We start from the raw sequence: 20,342 nt of genomic DNA on the forward strand, positions 1-20,342 counted from the left end.
TAGAAGGCAATTCAGGACATGAATATTCCCTTTTATTATCATCTTTTCACATAATTAATGACAACATAGCCTAACTGCAGTGGGCGTACTTATAGGCACACATGCTTTCTTTGAAGGCCTCACAAAATGGCTGTCAAAGGACTGATATGCAATGGTTATTATTTCTCCAATAAACTCCAAATACTTTGCTAGAGAATATATCTTTCACATTTTCTGCCTTGCATACTAGTTCTATAATATGTATCCCACAAATGACATGTTCAGGCATAACTTTATGGTTTAAGAGCGGCCATGAATGTTGCCTCCACATACCACCATATCAGCAGGGGTCAGCCCCTCAAATGTTTCACCTTACAGGGAGCACAGCTCATCTATGAATAGCTGAAAGAAGTCTGAAGGCTAATGCACTGGAGAAATATAGTCAAAAGCTACAGAAGAAAATTAGTACTCTGCACCTTTGGCTGAATGTATGACAATACTAATTGGAAAATAAATTGGCCTAACATAAGCATCCTGATCAATCAATAAATTCATTATTCAACTGCCCCTAAATAAATTCAATACTCAACTTTTTATGTACCCTCCCTATACAGTACTCTATCCAGATTTCCAGGATGTGTCTTAGGTATGCACAATCATTAGTTAGGTAGCCTACATCATCTACTATGAACCAAAATTACGCACCCAAGAAAATAGGTTCAGCGACCTCTTCATTCAAAGGCATGCAATTAGTGCACAGTGAAAGTATAACAGCCTACAGATAAATTCCAACACAACCCTTTATCCCTCACTGGAGACAAATGATCAATCCCCAAAACAACTCCAGACATGTACATCTGTCACTCTTTCACTTAGCTTAAATGTATGACCCCATATATGACCATTATCAACGTCAATGTACTGGAAATATAAGGTACCCCTGAAATAAAAATGTCGGATTTATATCGACCCGCTCAATGTAATTATGAAAAAATAACATAAAGAAACGCGACTCACCCCTTGAGATTAAAACAGCGCAAAGCGGTAGCAGACGAGCCTGATGCCGCTTGGGAAGCACTTGCTGATGGTAACAAAAATATTACACTCTCACTCAAGGAATGGCTTTCCACGACCACCCCATGTATGGATGCACTTATGACTATATATAGCGTTTACCAACATTTTCTGACCCATTCAACACTTTCAGTCAAAGTTGACGTGGGCAGGTGGCTGTTGAAATTGTCAAATATTTAACACAAATATTTGCTTCAGTTTCGTCGATATTATTGTAGGATTTTTCAACAGGTTATTTGTTGGATAGACTGTTTTTCCTAGCAAAAGATTAGTGATTTTTTATTTTGTCAATAATGTAATAGGCATATAAAAATGTGTTTTAGCCTATTTTTTGTTTTCGAGAAGACTACCGAATTTAAAAGTGGAATGGAGAGGTCTCTTGAAGGTGATTTTCTCACTCCCACTAAGATTTGCTCACTCCCACTTCAATTAGTTTGACCAATTTCCTAATAATGATTTTCTCTCTACAAACTGACACCCTTAACTGTCATTATCTGCAACAGTAGTTGAATTTGACGTGATTTATTTCCTGTGTGATATTAACACTGTTACGCTTATGAGACCTTTTTAGGGTTCTCAAGATTGCCTCCCACCCAGGACCAAACACTTGCCAGCAGCTATTTTTAACCAGAGATTAAGTTCAGAAACAGTGATACCCTCACCGTTTACAGTAAGTGGACTACTATAGCCCTACAACTATTTTGATCGACATCTTTCTATTTTGAAAATGCTAAAATAAAATAGCTGGAATTACACCTGATATGATTTAGCAGATAAACTTTCAAGCGCCCATGTGCAAAATCTACAGTCATTTTAAATATGGTGCGATTTTCAGAAGTGTTTTTTTAACCCAGGAGTTGCCAACTTTTTGATGGGTTTTAGAGTTAAAGTTATAGTGCAAGTGCAGTGAATTATGGGACAAACCTACTCCTGGACTAAAAAGCATTGTCAAGGCAGATCTCATTTGAAAGTACTTTATTAGTAAATGAATATACTTAATCTGGGTCTGCAGCACATTGAACAATTACCCAGATCATGATGTAAATCAACCTCCATACAATAAACTGTAGATCAGAATGTTCCTTAAAAAGCTACATTTTATAATATACAATGTCATTATTTGACACCTGAGCTGAGACCTGCATAGGAGACTTTGAATTTATCTGAACAATGTTGGCTGTCATGATTTGAAGCTAGAATCCTTAATTGTAACAATAACAAAGCGGTTGCCTCGCCTATGTTTTGGCAAAAGCTGAGGGTTGGGCCTGGAGAAATGTTACCACTCAAATTCATAGAGCTATGGATGCAAGGACTGACCATCCATGATATCAAAATAATAGTTATAACCATCTTTTGAGGCTGTACAGTGTTTGTTTACATTTATGTTGTTTATAAACATTGGCATAAAACAAGATAATATTTGGGGTTCTGGTGGGGTACAACAGTTAATCAAAGCTCATCAGGCATATACACTGAGTATACCAAACATTAGAAACACCTAGTACTGAGTTGACTCCAATACTTCCCACAGTTGTGTCAAGTTGGCTGGATGTCCTTTCGGTGGTGGACCATTCTTGATATACATGGGAAGCTGTTGAGCGTGAAAAAACGATCAGTGTTGCAGTTCTTGACACAAAACGGTGCGCCTAGCAACTATTACCATACCCAGTTCAAATGCACTTACATTTTTTTGTCTTGCCCTTTCACTCTCTGAATGGCACACATACACAATCCATATCTCAATTGTCTCAAGGCTTAAAAATCCTTCTTTAACCTGTCTCCTCCCCTTTATCTACACTAATCGAAGTGGATTTAACAAGTGACATCAATAAGGGATCATAGCTTTCACCTTGATTCACCTGTTCAGGCGATGTCATGGAAAGAGCAGGTGTTCTTAATGTTTAGTATAATCAGTGTATAAGTTGTATTCTTGAAGAATCAATGGGTATATATCATTAATTTAGAAGTCCAAAAATGTATGTAGCAACTAAGGATTCTAGCTTTAACTTACACTGCTAGAAATATTTGTATTAACATAATAACAATGATAACACAATTACTATTGCTTGTGGTAGCTATGAGCATCTGAGCACCTCGCCCCCTGATCTCAACAGCATCCCTATTGGCTGAGATTTGACCCGAGCAACAGTGCCTTAGCCCTTAGCAGGGAGCAAAATCAAAATGGCTGAAGATCACAAAGTCTTGGTAGTAAGAAACATTGGCTTGAGGGATATAAAAAGGAATGAAGGCGGAACACATCTCAGACTCATTTATACTGTTTCATTTTAAATGGTTAGCCTAAGTTGACTGAAATCCATCTGCAAGATTCAGTGCATTAAGGTATATATTAGTTGATCATTGATATTCTGGGACCAGATCTGTGTAGTAGGTGATTAGTAAAGTAGTTTTACTGTACTTAATAGAGAACCTGTAAAGTACTTTGAGACAGAAAGCCTTCCTAAACTGCATCTTCTTATTTCTCAGAGGAAATGAGAGAGTTATTGGGCCAATACATCTCAGACACCCTCAGCTATGTCTACACAGTGAAGGAATTCTGTGACAGGCATCCAAGGTGGATCCTGCAGAGAAAGGAGGAACAATCCAAGATGAAGAACATCAAGGAAATGTCAGACAGAATCCATCTTAAATTCAGCCGAGTCTTGAATGCAGAAGACAAGACCAAGGCATTAGGAGAGTTCACAAAAGACTATCTGACCCAGGTGACTGCAAACCGTAGGCTTAAGGAGCTGGAGAAGGAGCTGGAAGCTGTACTGAAGGACACTCTCAATGGGCTGGAGGAGCTGGACTGCTTCATGGATGCTGTGGAGAGGCTGGTGGTCACCTCTCTGTTTGTATTTGCTGATGAAAACCGGTTGTGTCCTCTGCCTCAGGGGAGGGAACAAGCAAGTGTCCGAGCTGTCATCACCTCCGCTAGAATGGCCTGTCCTCTCCTCATCCACTTTAAGAGGGACGCATCGGCCTTCTTTTCCCCATGCCTCCTCAATGTGGAGGTGCTGCACGTATACTTGGAAAATTACATGAACATCTCTGAGCAGCTGTGTGAGAGAATGGGATTGGGAAAAACGTAAGTCATTTATCAGTTGAAATTATTTAACACAATATTCAAATCAAATGATCTATCCTTTTTTTCTCTCTGTATGGTTTCAGACATACCAGTAAGATACTTTATATTATTATGTAACATTATAGCAACTTTTGCTGCAGCTGAAAAGTTCTTTATATTGTTTTTTATTATCCTTATTAGAAAAACATTTTGCAGAGAGAAGAATGACAACTTGATGAGTGACACCAGCCCTGAAGTGAATGAAAAGTCCATGCAGAACATGTTTAACCATTTGCGGCATTTGAGTGATATCAGGTAAACCTTTCCAGTTCTGTTTTATGTTACATTTGCAAATACTAGCTTACTATAACACTGAGGGCACACATTTCTGATCATTCATCGATTCCAGCTACATGTTTCAATGTCTCTCATGAAAAAGTGGAATATGTTCCCCCTGCTAGGATGGACCAGCACCTCAGACTGACGTTCCTGTTCCAGGAGTCTGCCCTGCGCTTCATTGGTCTGTTCAGTCAGTGCCACTCCAGAATGCTGGACTTTATAAAAGAGCTGGAAAGGAGAGCTGGCAAACTAGATAAGATGAAGAAAGGGGGTTATATCTCCAGTGTGGTAGGCAGTGCAGTGGGGGCAACAGGAGGGGCTCTGACCATCGCAGGCCTTTGTCTTGCCCCTGTTACTGCTGGGCTGTCACTGGGGCTCACCATTGCAGGGATTGGAATGGGTGTGACCAGTGGGGTCAACAGTCTAACCACCGGTGTTACAAAGGTGGTGTTTAAAAGCTACCAAAACAATAAAGCCAATACAATCTTTCAATGTTTCATGGAGGACATGCAAAGACTCCATGGTAGTCTGGAGAAGGTGGCCAGCAACATTTGCCCTTTGGAGCCGAAGGTGGTGGCATTAGTGGTTGGGAAGAATATAGGCAAAGGTGGTGCGAGTTTAGGAAAGAAGATCAATGGCATAGTAAAAAATACCTCTGCAATAGAGGCCTTAATGGGAAAAGGCGTGGTTATAGGTGCAGGCAAGGTGGGACTCCAAGAGGGCAAAACATTTGCTGCAGATTTACCTGACATTGGGATGTTGGCCCAAGGCACTCCACTCGCCCTCTCTAGGACATTAAGGCGATGCGCCGTGGCCTCAAATGCCCTATTCATTGGCCTGGACATCATCACTATCTGTAAAGACAGTGTCAGCCTCGCCAAAGGCAGCAAGAGCAAGAGATCCCAGCTCATCCGAGCCAGAGCAGCACTGTGGCGCACAGAGATCGACTCATGTCAGAGGATCCATGACTCACTGTGCCGAGGCATCTGGAGGTTCAGAAAGAGTCAGCGAATCCTGGAGAAACCCTTTTACCTTGTGAAGGAGTTTGAAAGTCTAGAGCCGCTTGTGCAGATGGGACTAATGGAGCAGCCTGAAGATGATATAGAAACTCTGGTGAAGCCTATGGAGGAGACGAGACTCCTGGGGCAGCCTATGGAGGAGACGAGACTCCTGGGGCAGCCTATGGAGGAGATAGAAAAAGGTACAAAAGTCGTTACATTTATTTGCCCTTAAACATGTCACATACTGTACACAGCAGATGTTGAATGATATTATGTGCATGTATCAGCAAAAATACTCAAGCTTCTAAGTCTTTGAATTTCACAAAGCGGGCATTGCCATTGGTTAATTAATTGCCTTTCCATTAAAAATCCCTGTCTCTAGGTTTTTGCGACTGGATGTGGCATTTCGGCATGGTGTTGTTGCTGTTGCTGTTAGCATATGTATGGGCTGAGAACATTTATAAGTAGAAATTGAGAAAATTACGAAGCCAAGACACCTGCCATTTGGACTGCATTGTTTCCTGTGCATCACTTCCTGTACGACCTAATTGCTTAACATGTAGATTTGAAATGATTACTGTGCATGGTTTTAAAGTTACTTGGACTTGAGAATAGAAGAGAACATATTTTTTTCTTAAATGTATTTATGATTATTACCATTTTTATTCAAACCACCCCTTTATCTGAGCGGTGTTCATGTTGTCGAATAGTCAGATCTAAATATTCTAAATGTATTATATAGAAGAAACAGGCCTCTCTGACATGTCAAATAATGAACATTCAGCAACATTAGTACTTGTACCAACTGAGCGTAGCTGTTCTACGTCAGATTCTAGAACTTGTCACACTGTACATTGATGTAGTGTAACAATTTAAAAAATAGTTTCAAAAGAGTTACATCCACATTACATTGTTGTGAAAATCTAATAGGCCTACATAGTTATTTCAACATGGTTATTCTACTTCTGAATTGTATAGGCATATACTGCCCTCTAGTGTCTTTCAGTGTCTTTTACTCATGTGACATGTCTTGCTGTTATTGATTGTTACTCACTTCAGTTAAGATATGTGCAGATAAAAGTGCATTATTTTCTACTTTAGCAATGTTTAAATATCCATACAGAGTTGAACTGCAGAACTCCAGAGATTTTCAGAAACAGTGATACCCTCACCGCTTACAGAAGATTAATGTAGCCCTACAACTATTTTGATTCACAACTTTATAATATGAAAACGGTAAAATAGCTGCAATACACCTGCTATGATTTAGCAGATTAACTTGTGCAGAAATCTATTAACCAGATCGATCTTTTCAATATGGTGTCATTTTCATAGCCTAAGTGCTTTGTGACAAGGATCGATGAGTTGTGCGTCCCAAGATGCAGTTCTGCACACCACTGCGCCGTTATTTGCCTGTTTGTGGCCAGCCTGTTAGCTTGCACGATTCAAGCTGCTTTCGCCCACAGGACTGCCGCTGACTGGATGTTTTTTGTTTGTCGCACCATTCTCAGTAAACCCTAGACACTGTCTTGCGTGAAAAGCAGAGAAGGGCGGCCATTTCTGAAATACTCGATCTGGCGTGCCTGGCACTGACGATCATACCACACTCAAAGTCACTTAGGTCACTTGTTTTACCATTTCTAACGTTCAATCAAACAGTAACTGAATGCCTCAATGCCTGTCTGTCTGCTTTATATAGCAAGCCACGGCCACATGAGTTACTGTCTGTAGGCACAATCTTTTTTTCTTGAACCTCGGTGTACCTAAAAACTGTCCAGTAAGTGTATGTTACAGGTGTAATTACAGAGCTGGGTCTAAAAAACTGTCCAGTAAGTGTATGTTACAGGTGTAATTACAGAGCTGGGTCTAAAAAACTGTCCAGTAAGTGTATGTTACAGGTGTAATTACAGAGCTGGATCTAAAAAACTGGCCAGTAAGTGTATGTTACAGGTGTAATTACAGAGCTGGGTCTAAAACAACTGGCCCTACATTACAGTACAGTATTAAACCTTCCTCCCCTTATAGATTTGCATGACAAGAAGACAAATAATGATTATTTCTGAGAATGTCATTAATGCCTATTATTGAACCAATCAACAATTTAATCCCTTTTAAATCACAACAGTGGCGACAGAAACGGCAATAAAATGTAGTAAGTCCAGATTTAATATAATATTATCCCATCCTAAAAGCCAATTTTATATTATTTTCCACAGTTTTTCCAGAACATCATTTTAAAGTTATTGATAAGTGTCGCCCTGACCATAGAGAGCCTTGTTATTCTCTCTTTTGGTTAGGTCGGGGTGTGACTACGGTGGTGTTCCTATCTAGGTTAAGTATTTCTATGTTGGCCTGGTATGGTTCCCAATCAGAGGCAGCTGTTTATCGTTGTCTTTGATTGGGGATCATATTTAGGCAGCCATTTCCCCACTGGTTTTTGTGGGATCTTGTTTTTGTTTAGTTGCCTGTGAGCACGGCATTTGCTGCACGTTTCGTGTGCTGTTTATTGTTTTTGTGAGTTTCATCTGAATAAACATCAGTAGTTTTCCATCACCCAGGATTTCTCCATGCTACTCTGTGCATATTACAGGACTTCTCATTGTCACGTTCCTGACCTGTTTTCCATTGTTTTTGTATGTGTTTAGTTGGTCAGGGCGTGAGTTGGGGTGGGCATTCTATGTTATGTGTTTCTATGTTGGGTTAAATGTGTTGCCTGATATGGTTCTCAATTAGAGGCAGGTGTTTGACGTTTCCTCTGATTGAGAACCATATTAAGGTAGGCTGTTCTCACTGTTTGTTTGTGGGTGATTGTCTTCCGTGTCTGTGTATGTCGCACCACACGGGACTGTTTCGTTTTCGTTCGTGTATGTAGTCTGTTCCTGTTCGTGCGTTCTTCGTGTTATTATGTAAGTTCGTTTGTTCAGGTCTGTTGACTTCGTTTATTGTTTTGTAGTTTGTTCAAGTATATTTTCGTCTTCGTTATTATTATTAAAATCATCATGTATTCCACCTACGCTGCATTTTGGTCCAATCCTCGCCTCTCCTCATCCGAGGAGGAGGGAAAATATGACGACCGTTACAGAATCACCCACCAAACAAGTACCAAGCAGCGTGAAAAGCAACAGCAGCGATCGCAGGATTTCTGGACATGGGAGGAAATACTGGACGGTAAAGGTCCATGGGCTCAACCTGGAGAATATCGCCGCCCTCGTGAAGAGCTGGAGGCAGATAAAGCCGAGAGGCGGCGGTATGAGGAGGCAGCACGGAAGCAGGAGAAGGATCTGGGCTACACTACGTGGGAGGAGATCGACAGGTGGGCGATCGACCCAAGGAGAGTGCCGGAGCCCGCCTGGGATTCTCTGGCACAGTGTGAGGAGGGATACCGGCGAATGGAGGCAGCACGACGACGCGGTAGGAAGCCTGTTAGTCAAGCCCAAACATTTCTTGGGGGGGGCTAAAGGGTAGTGTGGCGAAGTCAGGTAGGAGACCTGCGCCAACTTCCCGATCTTACCGTGGAGAGCGAGAGTACGGGCAGACACCGTGTTATGCGGTAGAGCGCACGGTGTCTCCTGTACGTGTGCTTAGCCCGGTGCGGGTTATTCCACCTCCCCGCACTGGCAGGGCTAGATTGAGTATTGAGCCGGATGTCATGAAGCCGGCCCAACGCATCTGGCCACCAGTGCGTCTCCTCGGGCCGGCATACATGGCACCAGCCTTACGCATGGTGTCCCCGGTTCGCCTACATAGCCCAGTGCGGGTTATTCCACCTCCCCGCACTGGTCGGGCTACGGGGAGCATACAACCAGGTAAGGTTGGGCAGGCTCAGTGCTCAGGGGAGCCAGTACGCCTGCATGGTCCGGTATATCCGGCGCCACCTCCCCACCCCAGCCCAGTACCACCAGTGCTTACACCACGCACCAGGCTTCCTGTGCGTCTCCAGAGCCCTGTTCCTCCTCCACGCACTAGCCCTGTGGTGCGTGTCTCCAGCCCATTACCACCAGTGCCGGCACCACGCACCAAGCCTCCTGTGCGTCTCCAGAGCCCTGTTCCTCCTCCACGCACTAGCCCTATGGTGCGTGTCTCCAGCCCATTACCACCAGTGCCTACACCACGCACCAAGCATCCTGTGCGCCTCCAGAGTCTTGTGCGTCCTGTTGCTGCTCCCCGCACTAGCCTGAAGGTGCATGTCCTTAGCCCGGTACCTCCAGTTCCGGCACCACGCACCAGGCCTACAGTGCGTCTCAGCCGGCCAGAGTCTGCCGTCTGCCCAGCGGCGCCTGAACTGCCCGTCTGCCCAACGCCGTCTGAACTGCCCGTCTGCCCAACGCCGTCTGAACTGCCCGTCTGCCCAACGCCGTCTGAACTGTCCGTCTGCCAAGCGCCGCATGAACTGCCCGTCTGTACTGAGCCTTCAAAGCCGCCCGTCTGTACTGAGCCTTCAAAGCCGCCCGTCTGTCATGAGCCTTCAGAGCCATCCGTCAGACAGGAGCCGCTAGAGCCGTCCGCCAGACAGGAGCCGCTAGAGCCGTCCGCCAGACAGGAGCCGCTAGAGCCGTCCGCCAGACAGGAGCAGCCAGAAGAGCCTTCCGCCAGACAGGAGCAGCCAGAGCCTTCCGCCAGACAGGAGCAGCCAGAGCCTTCCGCCAGACAGGAGCAGCCAGAGCCCTCCGCCAGACAGGAGCAGCCAGAGCCTTCCGCCAGCCATGAGCAGCCAGAGCCTTCCGCCAGCCATGAGCAGCCAGAGCCTTCCGCCAGCCATGAGCAGCCAGAGCCTTCCGCCAGCCATGAGCAGCCAGAGCCGACAGCCAGCCATGAGCAGCCAGAGCCGACAGCCAGCCATGAGCAGCCAGAGCCGACAGCCAGCCATGAGCAGCCAGAGCCGCCAGCCAGCCATGAGCAGCCAGAGCCGCCAGCCAGCCATGAGCAGCAAGAGCCGCCAGCCAGCCATGAGCAGCAAGAGCCGCCAGCCAGCCATGAGCAGCAAGAGCCGCCAGCCAGCCATGAGCAGCAAGAGCCGCCAGCCAGCCAGGATCCGCCAGAGCCAGCCAGCCAGGATCCGCCAGAGCCAGCCAGCCAGGATCCGCCAGAGCCAGCCAGCCAGGATCCGCCAGAGCCAGCCAGCCAGGATCCGCCAGAGCCAGCCAGCCAGGATCCGCCAGAGCCAGCCAGCCAGCCAGGATCCGCCAGAGCCAGCCAGCCAGCCAGGATCCGCCAGAGCCAGCCAGCCAGCCAGGATCCGCCAGAGCCAGCCAGCCAGCCAGGATCCGCCAGAGCCAGCCAGCCAGGATCCGCCAGAGCCAGCCAGCCAGGATCCGCCAGAGCCAGCCAGCCAGGATCCGCCAGCCAGTCCGGAGCTGCCACTCAGTCCGGAGCTGCCACTCAGTCCGGAGCTGCCACTCAGTCCGGAGCTGTCCCTCAGTCCGGAGCTGCCCCTCATTCCGGTGTTGCCCCTCATTCCGGTGTTGCCCCTCATTCCGGTGTTGCCCCTTAGTCCGGTGCTGCCCCTTAATCCAGTGGGGTTAATTTGGAGGGTGGCCATTGGGAGGAGGCTACGGAAGCGGGGATTGACTATGGTGGGGTGGGGACCACGTCCGGAGCCGGAGCCGCCACCGTGGACAGATGCCCACCCAGACCCTCCCCTAGACTTTGGTTGTGCGCCCGGAGTTCGCACCTTGAGGGGGGGGTTCTGTCACGTTCCTGACCTGTTTTCCATTGTTTTTGTATGTGTTTAGTTGGTCAGGGCGTGAGTTGGGGTGGGCATTCTATGTTATGTGTTTCTATGTTGGGTTAAATGTGTTGCCTGATATGGTTCTCAATTAGAGGCAGGTGTTTGACGTTTCCTCTGATTGAGAACCATATTAAGGTAGGCTGTTCTCACTGTTTGTTTGTGGGTGATTGTCTTCCGTGTCTGTGTATGTCGCACCACACGGGACTGTTTCATTTTCGTTCGTGTATGTAGTCTGTTCCTGTTCGTGCGTTCTTTGTGTTATTATGTAAGTTCGTTTGTTCAGGTCTGTTGACTTCGTTTATTGTTTTGTAGTTTGTTCAAGTATATTTTCGTCTTCGTTATTATTATTAAAATCATCATGTATTCCACCTACGCTGCATTTTGGTCCAATCCTTCTCGCCTCTCCTCATCCGAGGAGGAGGGAAAATATGACGACCGTTACACTCATCAGTCAAGAGAGGCCTTGAGTTATTGGGAGTACACATTCCTACAGTCCACTAAATAATTACACTCTTCAAATAGACAAAGAGCTTGAACCTAACACTACTTTCAGTCTCTAAGGACATAAAAACAATATATTCATACTAAGGATTTAATGATATTAAACAGTAATATAAAACAGTCATTTACAATCTATCAGAGTAAAGACAAAGCTAAAGGAAAGTATCACCCTTATTGTGTGAATTAATCAGATGATGGTACTACAAAGCTGTCTTTTAATATACCAAATTCCTAAAGTCTCTACACCACTACCGGTGTCAAACTTTGTAAAGTCCTAAAGTGCTGTCACGCCCTGACCTTAGAGATCATTTTATGTCTCTATTTGGTTTGGTCAGGGTGTGATTTGGGGTGGGTATTTTATGTTCTATTATTTGTATTTCTATGTTTTGGCCGGGTAGGGTTCTCAATCAGGGACAGCTGTCTAGCGTTGTCTCTGATTGAGAACCATACTTAGGTATCCCTTTTTCCCACCTGTCTTTGTGGGAAGTTAACTTTGTTTGTGGCACTTAGCCTTAAGCCTTATCTCAGCTGACTGGTCACCATAGCAGCACCCACCTCCAGCAGGTATATCTCTCTGGTCACCCCCAAAACCAATTCCTCCTTTGGCCGCCTCTCCTTCCAGTTCTCTGCTGCCAATGACTGGAACGAACTGCAAAAATCTCTGAAGCTGGAAACACTTATCTCCCTCACTAGCTTAAGCACCAGCTGCCAGAGCAGCTCACAGATTACTGCACCTGTACATAGCCTATGTATAATTTAGCCCAAACAACTACCTCTTCCCCTACTGTATTTATTTATTTATTTTGCTCCTTTGTACCCCATTATTTCTATTTCTACTTTGCACATTCTTCCACTGCAAATCTACCATTCCAGTGTTTTACTTGCTATATTGTATTTACCTCGCCACCATGGCCTTTTTTTGCCTTTACCTCCCTTATCTCACCTCATTTGCTCACATTGTATATAGATAATATTTTTCTACTGTATTATTGACTGTATGTTTTGTTTATTCCATGTGTAACTCTGTGTTGTTGTATGTGTCGAATTGCTATGCTTTATCTTGGCCAGGTCGCAGTTGCAAATGAGAACTTGTTCTCAACTAGCTTACCTGGTTAAATAAAGGTGAAATAAAAAAAATAAAAATATATATAACGTAAGTGCTCTGAAAGAGATTGAACCATGTTACATGTATGCTCCCTCTATTGTTGCTGAATAAATATTTTATAAACAACACTTTTTATATCTATTTCTCATTAGAAAATCATTTTGTGGAGAGAAGTCTGACAAAATCATCATTAGAAAAACATTTTGCAGAGAGAAGAATGACAACTTGATGATTGACACTGACGTGAATGAAAGGTCCATGCAGAACATGTTTAACCATTTGTGCCATTTGAGTGATATCAGGTAAACCTTTCCAGTTCTGTTTTATGTTACATTTGCAAATACTAGCTTACTAACACTGAGGGCACACATTTCTGATCATTCATCAATTCCAGCTACATGTTTCAATGTCTCTCATGAAAAAGTGGAATATGTTCCCCCTGCTAGGATGGACCAGCACCTCAGACTGACGTTCCTGTTCCAGGAGTCTGCCCTGCGCTTCATTGGTCTGTTCAGTCAGCGCCACTCCAGAATGCTGGACTTTCTAATAGAGCTGGAAAAGAGAGCTGTCAAACTAGAAGAGATTAAGTTTGGGTCTGATATCTCCAGTGTGGCAGGCAGTGCAGTGGGGGCAACAGGAGGGACTCTGACCATAGCAGGCCTTTGTCTTGCCCCTGTGACTGCTGGGCTGTCACTGGGACTCACCATCGCAGGGCTTGGAATAGGTGTGACCAGTGGTGTCAACAGTCTAACCACCGGTGTCACAGAGATCATGTTTAACAGATACCACAGTAAGAAAGCCAATACAGTCTTTCAACATTTCATAGAGGACATGCAAATACTCTGGGGGAGTATGGAGAAGGTGGCCAGCAGAATTCTTCCTGTTGTGCGGCATAACAGGCAGGCATTAATGGTTGCGGTGATTATGGGAAAAGGTGGTGCGAGTTTAGGAAAGAACATTAATGCCATAGTGAAAAATACCTCTGCAATAGAGACCTTAAAGGGAAAAGGTGTGGTCATGGGTGCAGGCAAGGTGGGACTCCAAGAGGGCAAAAAACTTGCTGCAGATTTACCTGACATTGGGATGTTGGCACAAGGCACTCCACTCGCCCTATCTAAGACATTAAGGCGATGTAACGTGGCCTCAAATGCCCTATTCATTGGCCTGGACATCATCAATATCTGTAAAGACAGTGTCAGCCTCGCCAAAGGCAGCAAGAGATCCCAGCTCATCCGAGCCAGAGCAGCATTGTGGCGCACTGTCACGATTGTCGTTGGGAGAAGGAGAGGAGGACCAAGGTGCAGCGTGGTAAGTGTTCATATTTTTAATAACACAAATGAACACTGATCAAAACAACAAAAAACGACAAACGAACAGTCCTGTAAGGTGACGAAAAACACTAAACAGAAAATAATCACCCACAACTCAAAATGGGAAAACAGGCTACCTAAGTATGGCTCTCAATCAGAGACAGCTGCCTCTGATTGAGAACCATACCAGGCCAAACACATAGAAAATGAAAACCTAGACCTACAACATAGAATACCCACCCACATCACACCCTGACCAAACTAAAAATAGAAACATACAAAGCAATCTACGGTCAGGGCGTGACACGCACAGAAATCAACTCATGTCATAGGATCCATGACTCACTGTGCCGAGGCATCTGGAGGTTCAGAAGGAGTCAGAGAATCCTGGAGAAAGCCTTTTACCTCGTGGGGGAGATAGAGACTCTGGAGCCACCTTTGGAGAAGATGGGACTCCTGGAGCCACCTGTAAAGGAGACAGAAAAAGGTTAAAAAAATAAGTTAAATGCTTTTGCCCTCAAACTGCCACTTATATAGGGTTTCAAAAAGTCCCGGAAGCAGATGCGGGGTAATGACAATGGACCTACATGTATACAGTCTCTTCACTCTGTCCAGCTCACTATCACAGAAACAAAAGCTAGACAGTCAGGGAGCATCGAAAATTCCAAAAACATAGGACTATTTCAATGTGGCCCTCAGACTTCGTTAAAGACTCAATGTGGCCCAAGGAGGAAAATTAGTTTTTCACCCCTGCTTTACAGCAATGTTGAGTAATATTATTTGCGTGCATTAGCAAGAAACCTAGTTCCATTGAGTCCTACTTTCACAAAACTGACATTGCTATTGGTTAATTCATTGCTTTTCCTTTGTCTCTAGGTTTTTGCAGCTGGATACGAGCATGGTGTTGCGGTTGCAGTTAGCATGTGAAATGGAGAAAATGAAGCCTGTGCATCGCTTCTCCTAGTTTTTCTTTGTGTGGATTTTAAGATTACTGTGGATTGGTTAATAATATTTATAATTATTATGATATGAAGTTACTCAGATTTATGAATTGAAGAGAACTACATTTTTATCAATATGCACTTTATCACGTTTCAGGTAAGACCCAGATGCAGACAACGTCGAAGTAACAACAGTTTATTAATCCAACAGGGGCAGGCAAAAGACAGGTCAAGGGCAGGCAGAGGTCAGTAATCCAGATAGGTGGGGCAAAGGTACAGGACGGCAGACAGGCTCAGTGTCAGGGTAGGCAGAGGTCAGTAATCCAGATAGGTGGGGCAAAGGTACAGGATGGCAGGCAGGCTCAGGGTCAGGGCAGGCAGAAAAGGTCAACACCGGGAAAACAGGAACAATTGAGAGACAGGAACAGAGGGAAAAACGCTGGTAGGCTTGATGAAAGAAAACGAACTGGCAACAGACAAACAGAGAACACAGGTATAAATACACCGTGGATAATGGGGAAGATGAGCGACACCTGGTGGGGGGTGAAGACAATCACAAAGACAGGTGAAACAGATCAGAGTGTGACACATTTAAGATAATTACAACTTGATTCTTACTGACCTTTTATGGGCTGCGTTCACCAGGGCACAACATTGTGGAACATTCTGATAGAAATATAGTATGTATAACAAACACACGTCTCTAACATGTAGAATCTGAAATGCCTATCTACAGTGCCTTCAGAAAGTATTCATACTTCTTGACTTATTCCAAATTTACAGCCTGAATAATTAAAAATGGATAGATCTGTTTCTCACCCATCTACACACAATACCCCATAATGACAAAGTGAAAACATGTTTTTAGAATGTTTTCAATGTTTGAAATACAGAAGTCTCCTTTACACAAGTATTGGAAAAAATAGAAAAAATATGGAACTACCCAGACGCTGCCAAGAGCTGGCCGTCCAAACAAACTGAGCAACTGGGCAAGAAGGACCTAGTTCAGAGAGGTGACCAAGAACCCAATGACCACTCTAACAGAACTACAGAGTGCTATGGCTGAGATGGGAGAACCTGCCAGAAGGACAACAGTCTCTACAGCATTTTACCAATCTGGGCTTTATGGGACATTGGCCAGATGGAAGCCATTCCTGAGAAAAAGGCACATGACAGCACCCCTAGATTTGGCAAAAAGGCATGTAAAAGAGGCAAAAGATTCTGTGGTCTGATGAGACAAAAATTGAACTATTTGGCCAATACGCAAAGTGCTACGTCTGGAGAAAACCAGGCACAGCTCATCACCCGTCTAACACCATCCCTACCGTGAAGCATGGTGGTGGCAGAATCATGCTATGGGGATGCTTTTTCAGTGGCAGGGACAAGTAGACTGGTAAGGATAGAGGGAACAACAAATGGAGCCAAATACAGGAAAATCCTTGATGAGAACCTGCTTCAGAGTGCAAATGACCGTAGACCAGGGAAAAGATTTATGTTCCTACAGGACAATGACCCCAAGCATACAGCTAAAGCAATGCTGGAATGACTTCAGAACAAGTTTATGAAAGTCCTTGAGTGGCCCAGACAAAGGCCTTACTTGAATACCATTGAACATCTGTGGAAAGACTTGAAGATTGCTGTTCACTGTCACTCCCCATCTAATTTAACAGAGCTTGAAAAAATATTTAAGGAAGAATGAGCAACATCCCCAAATCCAGATGTGCAAAGCTGATGCATACATACCCAAGACGACTTAAAGTTGTAATCGCCACCAAAGATGTTCTACAAAGTATTGACTCAGGTGTGTGAATACTTATGTAAATGAGATATTTCTGTACTTAATTTTCAATAAAGGTGTAAATAATTTGTTTTAAAAAAAAATCACTTTGTCATTATGGGTTATTGTGTGTAGATGGGTAAAAAGAATACTTCATCAATTTTGAATCCACGCTGTAACACAAAGTGGAATAGGTCAAGGGGTGTGAATACTTTCTGAAGGCACTGTATCTGTGACAATACTAGTTGTACCAATTGAATGTGGCTGTTCTAGGCCAGATTCTAGAACTTGTCACTGTACTCTAATGTTGATGAAGTGTAACAATTTGATTGTTTCAAAAGAGTTTCATCCGCATTATATTGTTGATCAAATCTAATACACAGTAAATTCAGCATGGTAATTCCATGTCTGAATCTCCTGAATTATATTAGGTATGTACTGCCCTCTAGTGTCTTTTTGAATACTTACATGAGAGGTCTTTCTGTTATTGAGTGTTATTCATGGAAGAGAAGATATGTGCCGATAAAAGTGCATTATTTTCTAGTTAAGTAATGTGTAAATATCCATATTGAGTTCAAGTGCATGATTTAACAATTACTTTGTAAAAATAAATGTGAATACCGTATCTGTAATTGTCTCCCTGAGATTGGTTTTAATCTATTGCACACAGGAATGTGGTGTTGGCTAAAAACAAATAAAATAAACAAAGAACTAGGATGTATGATGGCGTTAACTCAGAATTGGGGTGTTATCTGTTGAATGTGTGTGTGTATGTGCTCGTGTGCGTGCCTGCGTCCGTGTGAGTGTCAGATTATTGACCCCTTCTCAACTGGATTCCATTGTCTATTTGGTGGGCACCAGCACACAGAGCACTTGTATGAGGAAGAAAGGAGATTATTGGAGCATAATAATATGATGAGCAGGGAAGTTTCAGGGGCCTCCACATTGGGATGCTGCTATATTCAGTTCAGTTCTTACTGGGGTTGACATTTGGATCAGTCTGAATACAAGGTTGGAGTCGATTCTATTACAACTCAATAGATTCAAGACATTGATATTCAATATATCTATATATTGGAAATGTGCCTATCATTCCAATTTGGAGAGAGTGGACATCAAATGCACAGAATTACAGTTAACTCTAACATTTGTGGCACCCTTAAAAAATGGCTAATCATATTTTAAACTAATACAATTGCTCAGAGAAATACATTTTAAACAAGTAATACAGTTTATTCTCAAAAAAATAGGTGTCACATTTTTTGGGGTGGTGACTATAAATAGGACTAACCTATAGAATTGTAGGATATGGTGTCAAATGTTTTATTTTATTTTATTTAACCTTTATTTAACTAGGCAAGTCAGTTAAGAATAAATTCTTATTTACAATGACGGTCTACCCTAACCCGGACGACGATGGGTCAATTGTGCGCCGCCCTATGGGACTCCCAATCACGACCGGTTGTGATACAGCCTGGAATCAAACCAGTGTCTGTAGTGATGCATCTAGCACTAAGATGCAGTGCCTTGGACCACGGTGCCACTCGGGAGCCCCCAATAATTGTAGATTTGGAGACCAAGTTCTGTAATTTTCCAACTTCGGCCCTTGGTGTGGCCAAGGGCCTCCCAAACCATCTTCCTCACTGTGTGTGGGAACAGGATACACTTGCGTTCAATAGCCTCGCACTTCAACGCTTCTGATTGTTGCGGAAATTGACCCACTACTACTGTTAACTTTGTGCATCTACGTCATCTTGCGTCATCTCACGGAGTCTACCTTTTAACCTAACCTAACCTATAACCTGACCCATCACCTTATGCATTACTGCCCCCAGTGACAAGAAGTGACATCCCAAAAACCCACACATCAATGGCTCCTAGCCTCCCACATATAGGCTACTTTCTGTCCCTAACACTAAAACTAAATAAAAACGAGTAAAGTGAATCTGAAAACTAACTGAAAATAAACTGAATTTCAAATAATATTCAAACCAATAAAAATAAAAACCAATTTAAAAACACAAAACTATAATAACCTTTTATATACAGTATTTTTTGCTCATCTTTATCAAGGCTGCAAATAATTTGAGGTGACTGTATAGTGTAGTTCTGTGTCAATAGTATCCCTTTATTATTCTGTCTCTGTGGCCTCTCACAGTGAAGCCAGAGACAAGGTCACCTTGGAGCGGCCATGATGGCACCAGGCAGTCCTTTTGGAGGAGAGAGCGGCAGGTCAACCAAACACAAAGCACACTCTTCTCTCTCTCAAGCTGCTCCTTTGGAGGACAGAACAGAGAGAGGGAAAACCCTTCTTCGAGGGGGATAGAGGGAAAGGAGTAGGGAGGGAGGAGGGGAGAAAAGAGGGGGAGGTCCTAATTCACTATAGAGCTGAGGGAAAAAGACGTCAGAAGCGTCACGCGTCATTGAGTCAGCCGAGATGGTTCGGTTTACGTAAAGCGTGAGGTTGACGTACTGGGGACTGCAGAGGAGAAGGAGAGAAGGGGGATATTTAACACCTTCAAGACCAGGTATAGTAATGTTGAGTTTTGTTGCATCAGATCATCAGAAATTGATACAGTGTTTCAGTCCTTGTGTTTTATACCATTGATGGGGCATTTTGTTGTGGTTCAAACTTGGTCAAAAGACAAAAGGTGACTGTCATAAGCAGCTGTAATATTTTGAGAAATGTACATTTTAGTGACATTTCAAAACAGAAAGAAATATAATTCTGGATGAAATGGTACACATTACAGATGAGCTGTTTTGGTAAATCGGTATTGATTAATTGTTTGACAAAAAACGATAGGATGGCATTCATAATACTCAAAAACAGTGACAGAGAACTTCTCCTCAGATTTCTGCCCGCTTCTATTCAATACAACAGTTGGTGAGAGTGGTGAGATGCTTTCAAACTTCTTCTCTACCTCAAGACCACGTACATCAAGCACTCAAGTCGTTAGATACATTTTTCCATCCAGACTCTTCACTGAATCATCTCTGACTTGATACATTGTCTGTTTTATAAAGGCCCCCACCAAATATCCAAACCCATCCTAAATTTCAAGAGGTTGACCTCATCAATACAATTATGAAAAATAACTTGTGATGTCCACTGGTTCCACTTTGGAGAGAGGTCACAGGGTCACAGACTACATCACATAAAACTTTGATGGGGCAATAGAAGTAGACTAGGTGTCACTAACACAAACACTCAACTCAGAGACCTTACCTAAAGTATATTTCTATATATGTCCCTTGAGCTGTCAGGATGCCCTTCAGTCACCTACAATCATCCAGCTGATGCCCCAGCATGAGGATGGTGATGAAGAGGAGAGGAATGACATCATCATGTGATTGCCCTCCTACTTGCACGTCCTCCCCTGGGTGCAGACATGCCGGCCGGGTGTCTCTCCCTCTCTTTTTCTCTATCCCTCTCTTTCAATGTCTCTCTCTCTGCTGCTGCGAGGAGAGGGGTGGGATACTGTATCAACCAAGCCTCCACTTCCTCCCTTATCCATTTCTC

At 43.7% G+C, this 20,342-nt stretch overlaps 1 protein-coding gene across 1 annotated transcript; it reads left to right on the forward strand.

Moving 5' to 3' along the window:
* The first annotated feature begins 291 nt into the window (after positions 1–291).
* On the forward strand, positions 292–20,173 carry LOC120022901. Its single transcript, XM_038966912.1, is given in 8 exon segments — positions 292–328; positions 3,538–4,153; positions 4,319–4,432; positions 4,579–5,657; positions 12,961–13,093; positions 13,238–14,051; positions 14,399–14,569; positions 20,087–20,173. Coding segments are annotated over 8 exon segments (3,051 nt in total).
* The last annotated feature ends 169 nt before the right edge of the window (positions 20,174–20,342 follow it).

The sequence above is a fragment of the Salvelinus namaycush genome, chromosome 2 (genome assembly GCF_016432855.1).
Source record: "Salvelinus namaycush isolate Seneca chromosome 2, SaNama_1.0, whole genome shotgun sequence".
Taxonomy (NCBI): domain Eukaryota; kingdom Metazoa; phylum Chordata; class Actinopteri; order Salmoniformes; family Salmonidae; genus Salvelinus; species Salvelinus namaycush.